Source organism: Somniosus microcephalus, chromosome 19 (assembly GCF_052327205.1).
Source record: "Somniosus microcephalus isolate GS21.2 chromosome 19, FLI_Smic_1.0, whole genome shotgun sequence".
Lineage (NCBI taxonomy): Eukaryota > Metazoa > Chordata > Chondrichthyes > Squaliformes > Somniosidae > Somniosus > Somniosus microcephalus.
The window spans coordinates 48,527,158-48,547,717 of NC_141005.1; the positions used below are offsets into that span (position 1 = coordinate 48,527,158).

The 20,560-nt window shown below is 39.9% G+C and overlaps 1 protein-coding gene across 1 annotated transcript; it reads right to left on the reverse strand.

The window, feature by feature from the left end:
- Positions 1–843: 843 nt before the first annotated feature.
- Positions 844–15,715, reverse strand: tbx5b (T-box transcription factor 5b). The gene is made up of 8 exons (XM_085961765.1): positions 14,386–15,715; positions 13,957–14,051; positions 12,376–12,495; positions 11,635–11,782; positions 9,570–9,722; positions 6,100–6,191; positions 4,733–4,956; positions 844–3,361 (listed from the first exon to the last, which is right to left on the reverse strand). The coding sequence occupies exons 1-8, from the start codon at positions 14,533–14,535 to the stop codon at positions 2,772–2,774; spliced, it is 1,572 nt and encodes a 523-aa protein (XP_085817891.1). The 5' UTR covers positions 14,536–15,715; the 3' UTR covers positions 844–2,771.
- Positions 15,716–20,560: the final 4,845 nt, after the last annotated feature.

Sequence of the window (20,560 nt, forward strand, 5' to 3'; positions counted from 1 at the left end):
ACCTACTTTAATGGACACAACTTGCACCCTTGTGGCAGAGGAATGTGGTTGGCGTAATTAAAAAGATTAAACTGCTACTTTCGTACAGATCTGGAGTGCTTTAGCAAGATTTCATTAATGTAATGTGAGCTACAATTTCGCTTGTGGATTTAAACACTGCCAGCAATTAGAAATGAAACCATCATCTAACTGTTATTTATATAATACAGGTAGAGTATTCAAAGTTAGTGGAAATGGAAAGGAAAAATAATAGTGCAATAACCATTCGTTAATCATCATATAAAAAATAACCAGTTCTTCATTGATTTGATCACATCAGTTAATTGTTAAGTTTGGTCAAGCATAATAATAATATTTCGTATCATGATACATCAATATGAAAATGCAATTTCCACTGTTAGATGTGCTCTTATGATGACTGTATAATAGTTGACGCCAGGGATCTTATGTACTACATTAATTGTATTTTGGTCACTGATTATTTTAAAAGGACCACTGTTATAAATCACTAGTTCTTTTTAACAAGGCTTATTTATTTACTGTATGATATTTCTCATGGCTGTGTTTTTCATTGCAAAATACAGTTCAAAAACTGAGTACAGTCTAAAAAATAAAATTTATATAAGTGCCCTTCACTGAGAACATTTGCATCACACAAGTGGCCACACTAGCCAATAGCACACACAATTAATACATTAATATAAGTACATCATTTCTGAGTCTCTGCTGATAGAGGTATTTTCTAAAAATGTAATTGGGGTCCTTTTATCTTCAAAAGTCACAACTAGTTATTATAGAGTGTGATCCAATCTGAACCAACAAACACAAAGGCAGATATTCATATCTGTGTGTTAACTGCCTTTAATGTAATGAAAGTGATTTCACTATATTTTCTATACATGTTTACGGTCATGAGCCTCAATCTTTACAATATTTTACAGGCATGAGTATTTGACTTAGTTAACCCATTCAATGGCAAATCCCTATTTGTATGGATAGAGATTCAGAACAAAGTGCCAGAGAAAAGGTAAGTCACTCAAAGATAGTATTTGAAGTTATTTCATTTCAGTATATACACTTGTGTTTTATTTACAATGAAGCATAATTGATTCATCTCTTTTATACACCAAAGAACTTCCAACCACACTTCTATAACAATTTTTCTCTAACAATAAATCATTCTTAATACTCCAAAAACAAGCATTTTTAGGATTGTCCAACAATAAATACTATTGACCAGAAAGATACTAATAATTAATACAAGCAATTTCTGCACTTTGTTCATGTTGAATAAACAGTTACTTATTGCTTGATACATAATTTAAGAATATTATCCTTTGCCTTATGATGTAAACACCTGTATTGCTCAAAAGTGGAGACAATTAAAACCTTGATGTTAAGAATCACATGATCAAAATATAATACATATATATAGCTGTAAATGGGAATCTGTATAAAACATTTGCTGTATGTGAAACAAAGAACGTCTATGTGCTCTCCATTATTTACATCCACTAATTTTTGCATGTACATATGTTGAGTTGTCCCATTGTTATGCATCTGGAAATAGGCCTACCAGTTAACATAGTGCACTTTCCCCTAGGTTTTCCAATCTTTTCTATGAACAAAGCAAGTAACATCATCCTAAATTGTTTCTGAAGCACAAGACATATGCCTGCATACTGAAGCATATAGTGTCTCCTCAACATCGTTCAAGTTTTAGGGACTCCAATGAATATCTTATTGTACTCTGGAACTTATTTGTATTCTCGGCCATAGTCTCGCTAATGGGGTGGGAGGGGGCAAGATAAATGGTGGAACTATTACAATGTTACTGAAATCCAATGCTTATTTATAGATAAATTGCATTCTTGCTTATGTCCTTGATGTTACCTTTCATAAAAATGTATTTAAACAGGTGTTAGCCATGTGATATTCCTACAATTGCTTTTAATCACTCAGTATTGCTAACTATTCCTTTAACAGTGTAGGAAGGTTTGATTCCCTTCCCTCCACATCACTGCTATACACGTAATACCTCTTCACGTTTGTTTTGCCTTACTTTGGAAATATTAAAGCTATAAATGTAGTAAAATGCTACATTTCTTACATTAAAAAGTGTACATTACTAATCAGTCGGCTTCATAAACCTTTTGCTTGATACAGTCCACTATAAACCCTGCTGGTAACACTTTGAAATAATTATAAAAGAAATGTAATGGTAACTGCCCAGAGAAATGGTGGTAAATATTGCCTCCTTTCAGTGATATGTGTAGGCATGCAGGTGCTAGCATGAAGAAATCCTCCTTTGCTCATCACTCCACATCATGCCTCTTCACCTATGCCACATGAGTTTACGGCAACAACACAAAATTAAAGCAAGACTGGTTCAACAAGGGGAACTTTCTGATGAATTGTACACATACTGCTGACGATTCTTCTGTTTGCATGACAATTATCTTGCCGCTTTCGACCCACTTTACAAATGAAACACCTCAGAAACATTAACTGTACAATGCAGAGAAACATCCACCAGATGGAACCCTTCACTCTTGTTTTCTGCGAATGACCTATATCAATATCATTCAAATAAATAGAGTAGGGGGGAGGGAGGGAGGGGAAGAATATTTCAACTATACCTCCTTTTATAAAGTTTTGTCACTTGAAAATTACAGCCAGTTGTGATATTTTTTAAATATTGCTTGAAACAGTGTCCAGCTTCAACAAATGCAAACATTCATGTATGTCAGATCAACGGAGAGTTCTTTGAATTAGCTGTTTTCAGTCCATTCGGGCACTATGCCCACTCCATGTACTGAGTGGTATTGATGTGGTGAGAGGGTTCTTGACATGCCATGTGGATACAAGTAGTCAGCAGGTTGAAGATTGCTTGTAGACTGGATCCCAGCTTGAGGAGCGCACGGCCGGACTATGGGCTGGTGAGAAACTGAGGGCTGATGCTGAAACATGTTGTGGGTGTCTCCTATCTGTGGAGACGTGTGGTTGGCAACCCCAGAGATGCGGGGCATTAATGGGCCTGACGTGAAATGTGCTGAGAAGTGTTGGTAGGGCAGTCTGTCCATGGGTTGCATTGCAGTCACTGTGCAGCTGCTGTATGAGGGAACGGTGGCCCAAGTGTTACAATTAATGTCATCGAGGCTGGAGCTGGGGTCCGTGCCTGGTGTTGAGCCAGCATACATGCATGCCTGTCGCTGCGCTGAGTCAGTCCTATAAGTGGGAGTAAGACTTTGCTGCTGGGAGTAACTTGAGGACCTGTAGAATGGGTCATCTTCCGGAGGGGAGCTTTCTATATATGACTTCTTGTATGGATGTTCTGTCGAGTTGCAGTCTTCTTCTACTGCTTACATAAATAAATCAGAGCGGAATAAAATGTCAATTAATGAGCAATCACTGTATGAAACAGCAAGAGATATTATTGAGTTATTAGAAACATTGCTTTTGTTAGTCAATAAATGTAATGGAAGTGTCCTTATAAACAGTTTACAAGTAATGTTATGTGTGCATATCTCAAGGCCACATGGGTCTTAGTGACCCATCTCTCTATGGTCGCCTCTGAGTCAGAAGGTCGTGGGTTCAAGTCCCACACCAGAGGCCTGAGCACAGAGTCTAGGCTGACAGTCCAGTGCAGTATTGAGGGAGTGCTGCACTGTCAGAGGTGGCATCTTTTGGATGAGACATTGAACCGATGCCCGTCTGCCCCTCAGGTGGATGTTAAAGATCCCATGTCACTATTTGAAGAAGAGCAGGCTAGTTCTCCCGGGTGTCCTGCCCAATATTTATCCCTCAATCAATATCACTAAAAATTAGATTATCTGGTCATTACCACATTGCTGTTTGTGGGACCTTGCTGTGGGTGTGAAAGGTGCTATATAAAGGCAAGTGTTTCTTTCATGGTGCATGTCCGAGCCCATTGCCTCCACATGCGCCCCCCTCCCCCACCACCAACACACACACACACAGGTATTTCATTATTTCATCAGCACTGAATAACAAACTCCCTCCCCCCTCTAAATAAAATGCTTCAGCACTTTAAGGTGTTTGTGTTTCACTAAGCATTCAAACTTTGTTACACAGGCAACACAGATATTCCTGATATAGTAACTCCTTTGCATCTTTGTTAGTCAGGGGTTCTGCTACTCAAGCTCTCGAGCAACATTTTCCTAAAGACCTATTTTCATAAGATATATCACCACAGAAGATATCTCTTGCCTTCAGCTTCCATGCAATGAAGTATTACTAAAATGCACTTAAGAGGAAAAAATGTTGACAAGCCCAGCCTGTGTGAGGTGGAGCACGGATTTGGAAGGTCACATGCTCCTTTCACATCACAGCATTCCATCTTGCCACTGTAGTCCCGAGAGTTGTTTATTTTTTGACACTCAAGAGGAGCAGATAACTGGTTATTTAGAGAAGCCACCCACAGAAGAAACAGTTTAGATCTCTCAGTGGGAACTCTTGAGGCAGATGACCACTTGTCAATTCTTTTTTTCTAATCTGTTGCTTCCTCTATAATAGGATACTGCGGAGTGCTGCGCTTGCCATGGTTACTAGAACCGGAAAGTAGCTCATTTCTGATTCTAATATGGACTAAAATGTATCTTTTCGCCAGATAAAATGTGTAGTTGACACTGACATGACACTGACAGGCGATCCACATTGAAATGCGCCGTAGCCACAGAAGTGTTGAAGTAGAGGCTGAGGGATCTCTCACCTTTCCTCTTGGTGCAGTGATAGAGCGAACTCGGCTCCTGGGGGAGTGAATATGGGTTGGGAGGTAGCAGCTCTTGAGTCGAACTGGAAACCCCATTCTCGCACTGATACTGGGAGCTCAGGTTGTTTGACACCGGCAGCACTCGCACCTCTCCACTGAACTGATTCGCAGTAGACCCCACACGTTGTCTGACCGTGCTCCTGGGAACCACAGGGTATTCTTTACTGTAACCATATTACAAAGTGTAAATTCCTTGAAATTCAAAGGCAAAAAAACCGCAACACTTCCACCGGTGCTTCCGGAGGGTACACACCCAGCGCTTTGTTATAACGTAGTTCAGTAATAAATCTATGTGGCCTAAAGATTTAAATTGCATCTGTAATTTTAAAGGATTTTCGCATTCTCTGAAAATCACAATTAAACCATTTTTAAAAAGTCTAAGTGGTTCTGCCTGTTCTTGTGTCCGTTGTTACCCCGATTCTAATTTGCAGGGGCTAGGGGGGAAAGTGTGGGGGAGTGGGACTAACTCTTTCAAAGAGCCGCCACATGCACGATGGGCCGAATGGCCTATTTCCGTGCTGTATGATTCTAATCGCCTCAGGAAAAGGTCCTGGTCTTCTTGTTTTCGGCCAGTACAACGAATGACAGCTGGCGAACAAATGTTTGCAATAGGACTATATTTGGACACGGATTCAAAGTGTGCTTAGAAATTCTGGGCTACATAATGCTGACTGAAGGCCAAGATTGGCCGCATTTGAGATGTCTATAATAGCAGTTTCATGTAACAATCAGGCTCATAATCCACAGAGTCTGTGTATAAAGATATTAGATATTATATAAAGATACGATATTGGTACAATTTAACTGGAAAGGGGATTTGACTTTCCAAAATTCAGTCTTAACTGTTAATTACGTACACAGTAGAAAACAGTTAAAGTCGGGCTTGCGGCTTAAAGAAAAACACGTGTCTTAATCCATATTTGAATTCCCAGATTAAAACTTCAAAAGTACGTCATTGGCTGTAAGGCGTTTTGGGACGTCCTTGGATCGTGAAAGGTGCTACATAAATGCACGTCCTTCTTTTTCATTCTTTACAAGGATATTGGCAATCTAATTATAGTTACACGTCGCCAAATCAGAATGAACTTTGTCCCGACTGTAACTGAGCCAGCAGTTGTGTGTGTACAAAACAATCCCCCACAGAACTAAAAGTAACAAACATATGGAGCATTTTACTAAACGTGATGGGATATGACTGAAAGTGAAATAGCTAGATTGATGCGAATTCATTCCTATCCCATCCCTAACAAAATGTCCTCGGTACCTGCTCGAATGTGTATAATGTTCTGTTTGTGTATGTCTCCTACCTTTGCATTCGGGACATTCTGTGCAGTTCCATGTCATCGCTCCCTCGAAATCCCTTTGCAAAAGGGTTATTCTCGATTTTAAGTTGAGTAATCTAAATGAGAAATTAAAACAGCATTAAATCTTCTATATCACATTAAAATAAAATATTGCAAAACGCGCCCCCCGCTTAAACATCCCCCTGCTCCCCCTAAGAAATTAACCACAGTGCAAACTAGTCTGCGAATTTCGGAATGCATTTTAAAATTGCCTACCTGATCCATTCTCTTTCTGCACATTTTATAAACTTCACTCACTTTACTTTGCAATGTTGTTCGTGTTCGGAAAAAGTGTGTGTTTCACCCATACTTTCCCAATATTTATTTTTAAAAACGCCAGCCTGGAGCAGGATTGCACAGAGCTGCTTCCTTACAGACTTCAGTGCAATACGTAGCAATGCTGTCAGCAGTCTAACTTCAGTCCGTCACCGAGGTATGCAAGACTCGGGAGGGAATATCAGCCTTATAATTATTTTGTGTGTATGTGAAATGGTTTGGTGTGTGCATTGATGAGAAAATGGCAGTATAACTTGGGAATCGGGTCTGACTCCTGTGGGCACAGAAAGCACACCTCCAGTTGGGAGTCTCAAAGCTTTGGAGTTCGACATTGTTGCAGTCTAATTGTAAGGCCGGTTATAAAACTGTCCAAGCTGTCCAAGTGACTTCCTGGGGACTTTATAAAGAAAAAACAACCATTTACTGTAACGTCCCTGCGCATGCACTCCAAGCAGGCGTGCTCAAAGCTCCTTTGTCTGAATTGGCTGGAGGATGGGTTGAGTTGGCAGTATAACTCAGGTCTGCCAGCTGATGGTAGCAGACTCCACATACCGGTCTGAGTCCAGTATTGTTCGTGTCATTGCAGCCCTGGTCAGCTTCCAAATAATTTACTCATTTCAGATTGAAACTTAAGGTATATAGAACCTGGCGTTTAACAGTCTTTATAATTAGCATATCTGGGACAAATGATTAAGACCCAAACGACTAAAGACGCTATCCTCGCGAATAATCATTATTTAATTTGACAAACTGCTAGGTAAATGTAAAGCCAGTATTTCACGCGACCAAACCACTTGCAGTGTATGTATTGGCCAAATCTGCGACACGTCTTATGAAGAAACGTATGTTCAGTTCCGACAAAAACTTTCCTTATATGATGCTTACGCCATGTGCAATTTGTACTGAGGTTTCTGGAAAGTCGAGCGTTTGAAACTTCGTTGGGCAGCTGCATCGAACGTTAACTGACATTTCCCGGGCGGATCCCATGAACGGGTTCATTATGTGCAACGTTGGCAATAATCCTCCTCAGTTTATCTCCAAATCTCAGGATTTTCTGCTTAAATTGAATAGTGTGGACGTGAAATAAGCGCGTCGGTGCATGTACAGAAATGCAGGGTGATACACCGCGGGGACTGGCCATATCAGGGTATAAGCATACCCTGGGCAATTGAAGGAAATTGGTGCGGATACTATATTATGCAACGTGAGGCAAAAAGACAACTTCCATTTTATAAAATACTTTACATTCCAATCTTTTTGGCTGATAGTGAATAATCAGTTTGGATTTCATGCCTCAAGCAATACTCGCTCTATTTTAGAAAATTGTATATGAGAAAACGACACGCCATGTATCTAATAACACGTCATTACATAGAATGTTTATAATGGATTGTCTTCCGTGTTATTTTCGCTGAATATATGATAAATATCATTTTAAACGCACATTACAAACATGCAGTCTGTCGCTCTGATCATTTTATGTTAATTTTATATTAAATTACAAGTCACTTTTCAAAGTATTAAAGAAACACAAATGAAACGGAAACTGACTTTATGCATCTTTACATGCTCATTTTTAATAAGATGGTTAACACATTACAAAGGTAATAAGCACAAAGCTTTCAAATGTAGTGTGATCATTTGAGAAACAATTCTAGTGTGTGTGTGATGTAATGGTCCTGCTGTGTGCTGAATATTTGGGAGAAAGGTGTCACGCTAAATCGAAGTTTTAGACGTTAGGTGGCTTCAGGTAGACGGATTTCCTGGGGAAACTGGGCATTCAAATCGTGGGTCCTAAAGAGTTAAAAGACGGCTAAATTATTATACCTCTGCAGTTAAGTGCCTTCTTTAATGAAGTCTATATTAATTATCCCCCCCACACACAATTATACTATCATTTTTTCAACATGCTGGCGTTTATGTCCCGTTTTCAGATAATTAGAAATCTGTACGCTTTTAAGAAGCGTTAACCTGCAATGAAACGTATGCACCTATAAAGCAAGTAAAGTCTTCAAACCCCAAAAGACCACTTCTTGTTACCATTTTATAAAGTTAAATATTTTCAAAAATCTTCACTCAAAATAAAATGTACGGCTCCTTGGAACACTTACAGGAAAAAAATATTGATCGCTTCAGTCCAAAATACCCAAGTCTGATGTTACACAACTTTGGCGGGACTTGAGGATCACACAATCTTTGGTTCATTAAAAATGATCAATGTTAGTTCCGTTTCGCGTTTCGTGAACTGCAGGTTAAGGTTCTGCTTTGATTTTTTGGTTGAAAAGTTAAACGGTTTCCGACTCCGATCCTCTCGCCGACCTTTTACCGGAGTAAATGCTCCAGGTCTTTAACCGTCAGTTGTTTAAACGGGTAGCTGACGGCTATTGAACGGAACTCGAACATAAACAGTCCGGGTCCCTAGGATCGTTAAATGCCGTAGACCAGAAGTGATTGTTGATCTATGAAACTGTAATCCTCAACTAATTCTACAACTGGCATTATTTCAACAGAGAGGGAAATTAAACATTAGACCAGACTTTCCATATGTGGCCAATTATTAAAATATCCCCTTAAAGCGCTCCCACCCCAAAAAACATAAGAGACGGGAAATAAATATATATACACTGAAAATTAACCGCAAATGCTGGAAGTCTGAAATAAAAGCAGAAAATATTCAAAATATGCTGCGGGTCCATTGGCGTCTGAAAAGAGAAAAGACAGTTGAAGGTTTTGGAGCGATTTAATTATTAGTCTGAACCTTTCTGCAGACTCATTATCCCAATGTTAACCTATTTTATTTTTTCAGATGCTGGCGGACTGTGTTAATATGCTGTTCCATACACCACCATAGTCGTGATCTTTAAATCTTCCAATAGGCGGGTGATCGTTCGTAAAATTAACAGTTAAAGTACAGTTTTAAAGCTGGACGCATCTGTTTACAATATGACCCAGTAACAAGGGAAACCTGTAGGTTGCTTATAACATGCAACCTGCCGGTTTGTAGCCCAAGTCCCCGATGGCCCGGTTATCAGTGAGGACATCAGCCTGGATGTTGCATCTATTCTGAAACAGTGCGTTGAAACAAGTATTTGAAACTACAGAGGTGTAAGTGAGCGAATGGGTTCTGCACGGTTCAAACACACTCAGTGAATTCTTACCTTGTGGTTCTGGTAGGACGTCACGGCAATAAAGGCGGTTTCCGAGAAAACGTGGGTGCAGAATGCGGTGTTTTTGGAACCGAATCCGTTATTTTCGTCGGCCTTTACGATGTGCAGCCTGGGCTGGTATTTATGCATCGAGTTTAGAATAATCTACAAAAAAAAATGCAGTTATTTTTCCCCCTCCATCAAAACTGTTTCAGATCCACGTTAGCATTTTTTTGGGGCAACTTGATCGTGGGGAATTTGCTTCAAGGGGAAGCGTGTGTTTGGGTTCTCCTCGACAACACAGAACGAGAAAAGGGACATTAACTGGTGCAGAAGAATGGAAATTGATGTATTTTTAAGATGACTCATCTGGGCCTATATTTCAAAGCCAAGAAAGGTGTTTAACACACACCTCCTCGTTTTCTCCCTCCCCACCTCCGCATTCTTCCTAATTCGAATTGTAACATATTGCAGTCAACATGAACAGATTGTCGAGGATCCGTGCGGATTTCCGCAGTGTGGGGGTGAATTTTCTTTTGGCAACACGCTCACCTTCCTAATCTCCCGCCATTAGCAGTGCTAATCCCTTATGGGGACATGTTTCATTTTATTTTAGAAAAAAAACATTTTAGTTGCAAGTGTCTCGTGATATCAAAGTGGCTCGCTGAAGTCTTCCTTCTCCAATTATTCCAAGATCGTAAAGATTGTTGGTGAGGAGGGGGGTAGGGTTGGCAGGGAATCTGGCGACAGAAAGACGCTGCTTGTCCCGCCACCGCATAACCTGCAAGTCATCTCTATTCGGAGCCTCTCTCATCCCCCAGGCTTAGTTAAATTGCTTTGACAGTCCCGTAAGCCCTAGACATCAGTGGTGAACGATCTAATGATTTTTAATTTCATTACATCCCGCTTAATTGAGAGGCTACCAGTACTGGTTTCATCTCGCAATTTGTTAAATGAATTTCTCATTGTTGCCTCTCCATTCGTTTGTTTAGAGAGATTTTTACATTCGCCGCCTTTTCACAGTAGGGAAGGCTGCCCTTCGCGGGGCTTCCATCCATCGCAAGGCAGTTTCCAAGGCTACCGTTACCCAACGAAGGGCGTAATGTCTGACAAACACAGCCCCCTATTCTGCTACACAAACCATACGAAACCTTAGCAAAAAACTGTGAAAGACGATGATGATTTCTACTCGTGAGCTGCTTCTATTTGCTAACCTGTATTCCCATCTCGACATAAACCTCGCAGATAATACAGATCCTGTTGTCAATGCTGGCCACCATACGGTGTGTTCTTTTAAAGTATGTTTATATTAAATGGAGGAATTGATCGCAATTTACAACAACAACATCACAATGCTATCAGAGCATTTCAATAGGGCCGCAGAACTTAAAATACAAAAAAAATGATTGGACCTTTATACTGCAGCGATACTTATATCGTACCTTATACAGGATTCGAAAGCCTGGGTAGGCAAAGGCAGTGAAATGAACACGTGTGCCTTCTCCCATAATGCCCTTATTGTTTATGTCATGGCAGACCCCCCCCCCCCCCACCTCCCAGAATGCACTGCATCACAATGCGGCAATCTGCAGTTGGGGCCATCAATTCCAGGTGGAGAGAAAGGTTCAATTCTCAGCTCGTGTTTGCAAGCCGTTGCATCCCTGATGCGTCGCTAAAAACACTCATTGACCCTGCACCGCAGTTGAAATAGCAACCTTGACAATGTCCACTTCTAAGAAGCAACATGAGAAAACCAACAGCAAATATTCACGTTACACTAAATGTTCTACCAGTGCCCAACGTGACGACCAGCTCACCTCGCAACTTTCTGATTAACCCTTAGTAGACCGCCGCGGCAGTTAAATCAATCACTGCAAAACGCAGATGTTCTGTTTTATTTTACAATATCAGCCAGTTTGACTGTATTTGGTTTTAGGGCCATCCGTTTCGATAACACTTGGCATTAAGCTCTCCAAGACTGCTCGATTAAAATGTTGTAAGTTTTTCAGACAATTGGAGTTCTTCGACAGTTAATGGAAAGAAATAGAATTTCACATAAAAGTAACTAAGCACTTACGTGCCCGAAGGGGTCTAGGTGGTTATTGGTAAGTTTGAGTTTTTGGAAGGAGACTAACTGTCTCATCCAATGCGCCCCGGTGGCAGGTGAATCTGGGTGAACGTACAACCTGCCTGGCATTGCAGGCTCTGCTTTCCCCGTCACAGACCTTGGGAAAATAAAGCATTGAAAATGTTCAGATTACTCGAAGCTAAACTCCAACAGTTTGCCATCAGTCCAGGCAACGGATTTAGACTTGGCGCACACACGAAGTTACAAAAAAGCATTGCCATTAACAAAACAGGTGCCATTCTCTATGCATATTTTATACACGTTGAACCTACACTCTGAATCTATATTGTACAATGGGCGCTAGGAAGCTAGATGTTCCAGAAACTTAGGACTAACTGCTTCAATTAACTGCGAAAAAGACCCGTGGCGTATTGTAACTATTCTGCTCTCATATCTCTTTGCATGAATTAACGAACTTTTATGCAATATGGTCAGTATTGAAGAGTACAATCAACACGTGCCGTTAATGAGAGGCCACTCATTTATCAACCCACACCGTGTACAGGAGGGTGGTGCTATACGCTCCATACCACACCAAGTAACGCTTTTAAAAGACTAATCATTCACAGCTCAGCAATTAATAAACTCTGTTACCGTGATAACCTGAATCTATTCAGGCCAACCGCCATTGATTGTTCTTGGTTTGTCATTAATTTGATGAATCAGATACAAATAATACACAGCACTTGCCATTTATTATCAGCGAACTTGTAACGGTGATCGTCCGCTGGCACAATGTCCATTAGAAGGATGTATTTTGTCTTCGGATTTAACCCGGTCACCTTCACTTTGTAACTAGGAAACATGCGCCTGAAAAGAAAGAGAGACTAAACCCTTCTTGTACATGAATAATAGTGTACAAAATGCTGACTCTGGAAAATATTAATATCGAGCACTTGCAAAGATGTACGTGCCAAAGAAAGTCTGTCTCAATGCTTAATATTTGCTGACAAATAATGTTATTTTGAATAAACCAGGTTACATTAGGAAGACAAGTGAATAGAAAAGCTATTGTTCAATCTGAAGAAGACATAACACGATCTGTAACTCATGCACATAGTAAACACGGATTGTAACAGCCGCGGTAGCGTTAATGTACCAAGTTACACACCCAGACATGGCTTCGATCATGGCCTGATTTGTAACATGCATACAACGCCTGTTGTTTCGTCTCTTTGCATTTGGAAGTGGCTGTTGTTTTGTAAATGCTAACCGTGTTTACAAAATACTTGAGAAAAATAATCTGAATCTGATTTTAGTCAGCAGGAAGTCGCACTAGGAGCGAACTAAAGAGCTTTTAAATGGGATAGCTGTATTTGTTGTCTCGCCGAATTATCGAAGAACAGCTTGAATATATGTAGATCTTTATAAATATTTATCACTCGTTCAGCGTAAGTGGGATGAAAATGAAAGCCCAGGAGGGAACATGTTGTCTGCTTGCAAAAGGGAATCTTGTAAAGGCAGAGTAATAAAGTAGGCATTACTTTAACTCTTAAAAACTATTAAATACTGTACTACACAAGCCTTCTAAGGTATCTCACATTGCCGTCAGTTAGAATGTCCTGCCTTCCTGTCTCAACCTGCAACTTTGTGACTTATTTGGAATATTACTGTGTAAATGTATTTTTAAATAATATAATCAAGAAATAAATGAGGAAATGTGTCACATCTAAACGTTAAAATGAATTGAATACAATAAATAATAGCGAGGAGCAGACGATTTCATGTAATTAATATATTTTATTAATGAGAGCCTGTATGTTCCTTAAACTACTTTTTGTGTCATTTTGTAAACGCTCGAGCAATTTCTGATGACCCTTTGTACTATAGTTTCCACAAACAGTCTAAAGACAGCCAATGTTAGGTCAAAATTTGCGTTTTCGGGGCTATTATTGGAAGCTTTTATTTACATTCCATAAAATGTATTTTTCTTGGCTGTTACATCATGGCTGACAGGCTGCACTTTGCAGTCACTTTAAATACTTCATATTAAAAATTGATTAATCTGAGCCTGTTTAATGTTGAGCACTGGAGTTATTATCTATCTATTATATTCCCCTCTTTAGAAACACTTAAGGATTTCCCTTTGGGACCGAGCAGATTTTTTATAGACAAAGAGAGTTCGATCACTGCGAAGTTTAATCAAAGGAATATTTGCAAGTCCATTTTAGATGATGGTCGTGTTGTGAGGAGGGTCACAATAGGTTGTAATTGGAAACAGTAACGGTTACTATTGCAGCATTGCGGTTAGGTATATTGATACTCCCTTACCTTCCTGCTTTAGTAATGATCATCTCAGTCCCGACTTCGTGAAATTTTAACCATAACTCTCGTTCATGCAAATAAACCTTGATTCCTTCCATACCCTGTAACAAGTGAAGATTGTAATTAATATGACTATTCTTGGACTTATATGTATCAGCAAAATAAATACAATCCAACGCGCTAAGGCAATGATTTCTAATCATAAATGTGTCTGATTACTGATCAGAGATATTCGAACAGTCCAAAAGTGTGGAACAAGTAACGGGATTAACCAATCAGGCCTCTGCGTACACCAGCACCAATAAAGGTGTCAGAGATACATTTATAGACATTTACATGGAACACCTAAGTTGTTACTCGTGTTCAGCAATAGCATGCACTTATTATGTTGTACTGCACATGGTTTTGTCTGTGTATGGGGTGCCTGAGACCAACCTGTTGAGTATATGTAGCTTGCTGTGGAGAGGGGGGTTTGCTGACGGCTCCGAGCTGGCTGTCCTGCTTATTTTCAGATGAATGCTCCTTGGGCTCCGACTCGCTGTGTGTTGTTGCTGGCAGCCCGAAGCCTTCCTCGGTCTCCGCCATATTTTGCCGCACAATTCTTGCAAAGGAGGCACCAAAACCCAAGCACGGTGAGCTAAATGTTATCAACTTGTAACGACCATCACACAGCACAGCTCCCTCCTGACAAATTTACAACAAAAAACTTAGAAGACGCCAAAAGAAAAAAAAAGAGGGAGGGAGGGGTGAAACAGCCGCAACAATAACAATTTTCAAACCCGAGGCACTAAACTAGGTATTACAGAATGCAGGCCTTTTATATTAAGTTATGGAAAATTGAGGGGCGAAAAAAAGATAATGCCAATCTTAGCTGACTCCAAAAGATAAATGAGGTATTCACGAAATTCGTCTGGACTTCTGGAAAGAGTAATAAAGATAAGATTCCAGGCTACTTTTGAGCAACCGTTTGATTGGAGTATAAGCACCAATTACATTTCCTCGACTTTATAGACCCGTGTTTGTGCGTTATACCCAACTTCTTCCATTGGTTTCATTGCCTTGTTAAAGTGTCGGTAGCTCTCGACATGAGCCCGAGGTTGCGCCCGTGTTATTACAATGACTATTGTTTCCTTGGCTCTAGTGAGCACTTTTAATCACTCACGGTACACCCAGAGTTAGGAAACGACTGAGCACGTGATCGTGTTAATAATACGTGTAGTTTTCAAAAGTGTGTGGCCTACAGAAAATCAAAATACTGCAGATGATACTATCTTTTCGAAATATGGCAGAGTTCTAAGATCCGAAATGCAAAACTACTCAGTTTATTGTTTTTCACCCCCCAAAAAACAAATGTTATGATAGCAACCACATCTTCGATGAACTATTTTATCCTGCTATTTTATCTCTGCTATGGTGTAAAATTTTGAGTCAATCGTTGCATTACTTTGCTAGCTACTTTCATTTGAGATTTACCTATTTCTCACCCCTTCTTGGTGCCTTATTTTCTATGCTCAAAAAATCCTTCACCAGTACAAGGTATAAAAATAATAACTGGGGTCTCTAGCACAACTGAAACACAAAACACGTACAATGTAATTCACAGATGTTCTCGCTAGATTGTTTAAAGGCTTGCCCATATACCCTGTAAACAAAAACAATTGAAATACACAATAGCATTTAATACTTCCGCATCAACTCCAATTAAAGTAGGCCTCTGTTGTTAACACGCAAACCTTCAGTGATGAGGATTATAACCTGAAAGTTTATGGGTCAGAATGAACCTAGATATGCGACTATTAATGCGTTCATGGTATTTCTGATAAATTAAAATTATATGTCGTCGGTTCATAGCGCTGTCCAATATTTAAATGATTCATTGTTTACATAATTGTATCTGAAACACGTTAAACTTAGAATCTTTTACGCAACTGTAAGTGTTCTTAATATTGCTTAGATGCTAAATTATAAATTCCCTTAATTTTCTATTTGTGTTTTGTTTTAATTTAGGAGACCATAATGCTCACGGGTTTTCAAACTGTGCACTTAATTGGCCATGCGTTTTAAGTATTGGAACACTGTTATAAATAATTCACACCACTCCTGAAACACAGCGTGTGTATCTGTAATCGACAGCATTCGCTTGCAAACGGTAATCATACTGGGAGTAAGGCATTTTATTTCGGGGTGTTATTAAATGCATCACATGTTTGAAAAAGAATGCAATGGATATTTAAGAGGAAATCCTCCAGTATTTTAAAAATATATTTAGTTATCCCTTTTTAACTGGTTATTTACTCTAAGTACCTTAGCTTTTGGAGCAATGCCGATAACCAACGCTGCTCTGTAAGGGTAGCACTGGACTGCCATACTGCAGTTTTGCTAACTTAAAAAATGGATACTTGTTTTGGAAGCTATTGTAAATTGTCCTGTATCTAATGTGAACATGTAACTATTATATGTCTCAGTTCAAACTCCAGTAGAACGAGTTACTGAATCCAGGAACTGAATTGTTTGCAAACTTTCTCAGTCGGGTGGAAGGCGAAAGGAAAGTACTTCTGACAATATTAGGGCATTTTTTAAAAAAGTAATAGAAATTAGAAATCCTCAACATTGACTAGCGGCCTACTCAAATTAGTCGCTACTTCGTGCTAAATTCCCCCAATTTTACTTGAATTATTAACATTGAAGTTTTGAGTAAAATCGAAGCGCACTGGACGATCAGGGTGAAACGATATCCTACTGTACAGATAGGCCGCGACACTGTGTGTGAATATATTTTTGTACACGCTGAGCTTTCTCGATACCGATCAATAGATGACCAGCTCTTCACATTTCGAAAAGACTCGCCCACTGTCATTTTCAACAACGCGAAATGCTGCCTTTTGTTTTATTTTCCGCGTAGGCCCCGTTATTCGCTGAGGAACACTTAAATAAATAGCGATCTCTGTCTCGCACCGACACATATGCACACAACACGCACGTAAGCAAAAAAAGCACAACACAAAGCATGAAGGTCAACCCGAAGAAGGAATAGCAATTTACCTTCCGATCTCTCCACAGTGAAAGGGTATTTATACAATCCTTCTCAATCGTTGTCTTCCCTGGTTAGGCACAGCACACATCCCAGGCTGAACAATCCATAGATCTCCAGGGGTACTGCACTTCTCCAAACACTTCCAGGTTGCCAGACGCGCAAGGGGGATCCTGAGAAAAAGATAAGGCCTTATCGGACTGTTTGGGGCATCTAGCCGCAAAAAACTCGCCGTTCAGAGTGCAAGTGGGAAAGGAGTTCCCCCATAGGTAGATTTGGTGGGTGCTGAGTGTGTGTAATATAGGAAATGCGTGCACATCCAGAAAAGCGCGCTCTGACTGGAGTGACGTGGGGAGCCTTTCGTGCTCTCAAAGTGCTGAGCGCCTGTCCAACCAGCGCTGATCCACACAGAGCGACTCATCCCAGACCCCCCAGCATCCTGGCAGCTCAAGCACAGCACAAAGACACTATGAAACTCAACAGCACCCCACCATCCATCTTGGTCCTTTTTTTTGAACCAAAAGTTAACTCGCCCCCCCCCCCCCTCACCCACCCCCTTCACCCCTCAAAAAAAAACCAAGAACCCTTTCACCACAGACTGGACCTAAAGATCACTCTGAAAAAAACTTCACTGAGCGCCGTGCAATGCAAATCCGATTCCCCTTTTAGGTTGTAGATAACTTCGCAGTTCACCATGACGTTATCCAGATGGGAGAAACAGAAATCAAGAAAGTAACAAGCCTGTCTGAAGAAGCAAGTATTGCGATACAGTACCGAGTACTTTCGTGTTTTTTTGTATTTGTCAGAGGTGGTTGGGGTGGGGGGTGGAGGGGGGTTGTATGTGTAGTTTATGTTTTGCAACTTGAAACGGAGGAAATTAAGCTCGGTGTTACCGTATTGTATACATTATTGCTGGGCCACTCCAGTTTAAATACAAACAACTTTCGCTTTGATTGAAACAAGCAAACGCCATTTGAGTCTGCAGGATTGTTTTCACCTTGATTTTAGGATGTCGTTGAATAGCTCAGAGTCTGCTGAACGGCGTGCTGTCGCATTCTACACTCTGAAAAGAACCAGATTGGGAACTGTATTTTTGATAAGGAAACAGGTCCAAGATTCTTGATAATTCTGTATGTACCATCAAATATATTTTACATTTGAATGTCATACACGTTTCTTGGTGGTTTTTGGAATACACGACATATTAATAAAGTTTCTGCTAATGCACGGTGTATCCCTTTGTAAAATGTACGGACAAAGATACCTTTTTTCTAAATCTAAACTTTCATCGGTGGAAAATCCTATATAATAGCTAGCGACGCACAGCGGTTTCAGGACAGTGTCACCGTTGTATGCACACAGTCAGTAATGTCGTGTAGCCATTACTGTGAAGCTCACAGCAGCTGACTATAGATGAAGATGCAGAATATTCCTGGAAATACCATAATACAGAACTCGTCACATGTAAACAGAAGAACAACTCTGACCCAAATCACCGTAATTTACCCTATGTACAGGCCAGAGAAACCTGGCATAAGTAGACTTACCGGGCAAATAACGAATAACGATTTCCATTATCCTTCCTAATATTTTGACAGTACTATTTCAGCTGACTGCGCCTACCCCAAGTATGTACCTGACTGGCTCGTTTAATACTTCGGCAATAAAAATAACATTTTAGCCGAAGGCAGAAATTCCGTCCACACATCAAATATTTTTGTATTGTTTAGGAGAGGCTACGGTTCAAACATATTTCTGGGATATTTGGTAAAGGATAGATATAAAATCTGATTTCAAATTCTCCAACTGGATATCGTGCTTTTACAAATAAAACGGATAGATCATTACAACATACGGATTTTAAAGATGTGATAGTAAATCTGAAAATTCTGGAGTATAAAAAGTGGAAAGATTCACGTTAAAATACAATAAACAAAAATACATTTCACCCGTCCCCAAAATACATTACATCAGAAGTATTGTAATTGAGATATGTGACCTACCGACGTGGTGTAATATTCCTGTAATCTGTGAAATAAAGCAACAGCTTTCCTTTATGTTGTAGTTCAGACTTGTAGATTTTTTTAGAAGGTCTGATTCAGCCCCAAGGATTCCTCGGCCCAGCTGCATCGACAACGCCAAGTAACTTTCGTATTAAACCGGTTCAGCGTCTTGAACGAATTTAATAACAGTTTATTACTAGTCACACGCCAATAGATAAAGAATGCCGCGGGAATAACGGCGGTAGCATCAGCCATTCACCTATAGAACTCGCCAACGTCACCATCACGCAATTCGGCTTTTTGTGTCGGTTGACTGCAGCGACAGCGGAGGGTTAACCTGAATCAAGATCATTCCTGCCAATGGGAATGACATTTGTATAAAGCGGGTAAAGTTCAATCGTTGAATTTTAGAGCAGGATTTCAAATCCTGTAATGCTAATACTGCAGACTTTTCTTAAGATTTGCAATATGTAGAGTTTGGACTCGGTTAAAGTTTTTTTTGTGACACAAATTTATATTTTGAATTTAACGAAGCCCTCGCCTGCTCGATTTGTGTTATTAACTCAAATCTTGTCAGATGAACGTACAGACACTTCGGTGACAAGTACTTTGCTATATATAGTAATTGATAACCTGTTGGTTCCCAGTATCAAAAGATAGAGGCTGGGAACCAATTATTGACAGTGATTTAAAAAAATCTAATCCTCTAACACGACCAACAGAAACTAAAGTTAAATCGTTAGGTCCCTCCAGCGCCGAATTGTTAAAAATGCTAAGAATGTTTTCTTGTGACGCCGTGCGCTTGGCACATTTAATAATACACGTGTAATGCCAATTTAAAAAAGTGTTAAGATTACATTGAGTGAAAAGGGGTTGGGGTTGCAAAGAGCATCAGTGACCTACAAGTTTTGTATTTAGGATATTGGCAGTCTCGATTGGCAAGTACTTGCGTTGAATGAAGCCGGCCTGATTTGTAACGCTTATTAGTAGCTATTTATAACGTGTGCTCGTTTATGTGCTCTAAAACTTTTATAGTTACTTCTTGTTGACATAAACCTCGTGATGGGGATAGCTTTTTGAAAGAACTTGTTTTTGGCATCGTACTGCATCTAGTTAATGGCAATTTAAAAGTCACAGTGGCTTAAAGAGTGTGAGAAAGGTATATACGCAATGATCATTCCCAATAAATATGACAAATATAAATATATAAATAGGCCTCCAAATAGTGCTGTGGTAGAATAATGTATTTGATCGCTCATAATAATTGCATTTGCGAATAATGTGATGTGGCTAAATAATGTGTGCTGCATAATATTGTCCATTTTAACACACACAGGCGTCAGATAAGCGCATTGGTCCTTTAAATTCTAAAGGTGGGATCTAAATCAAATCTACATTTACAAGACTGTGCAAAATAACGCGTGATTACAGCTATATTTTCACCACATGCAATTAATTTTTTAGAAACAGGCGGAGTCCTACTTTACTACAGAGGTGTTTTGGCTGCAAACAGCACCATGGGAAGCCGGTCCGGTTATCCGGCACAACAACGGGCAGGCACCCAATTCAATCCAAT

What these genes read in the sequence shown, in the direction of transcription:
- tbx5b (XM_085961765.1), bottom strand. Translation starts at nt 14,535, where the DNA reads ATGGCGGAGACCGAGGAAGGCTTCGGGCTGCCAGCAACAACACACAGC. An exon ending in AAGTTCGCTGATAATAAATG is followed by an intron (nt 11,783 to 12,375) that starts GCAAGTGCTGTG and finishes TATTTTCCCAAG; the next exon opens with GTCTGTGACGGGGAAAGCAG. An exon ending in AGAATGTCCCGAATGCAAAG is followed by an intron (nt 4,957 to 6,099) that starts GTAGGAGACATA and finishes ATATGGTTACAG; the next exon opens with TAAAGAATACCCTGTGGTTC.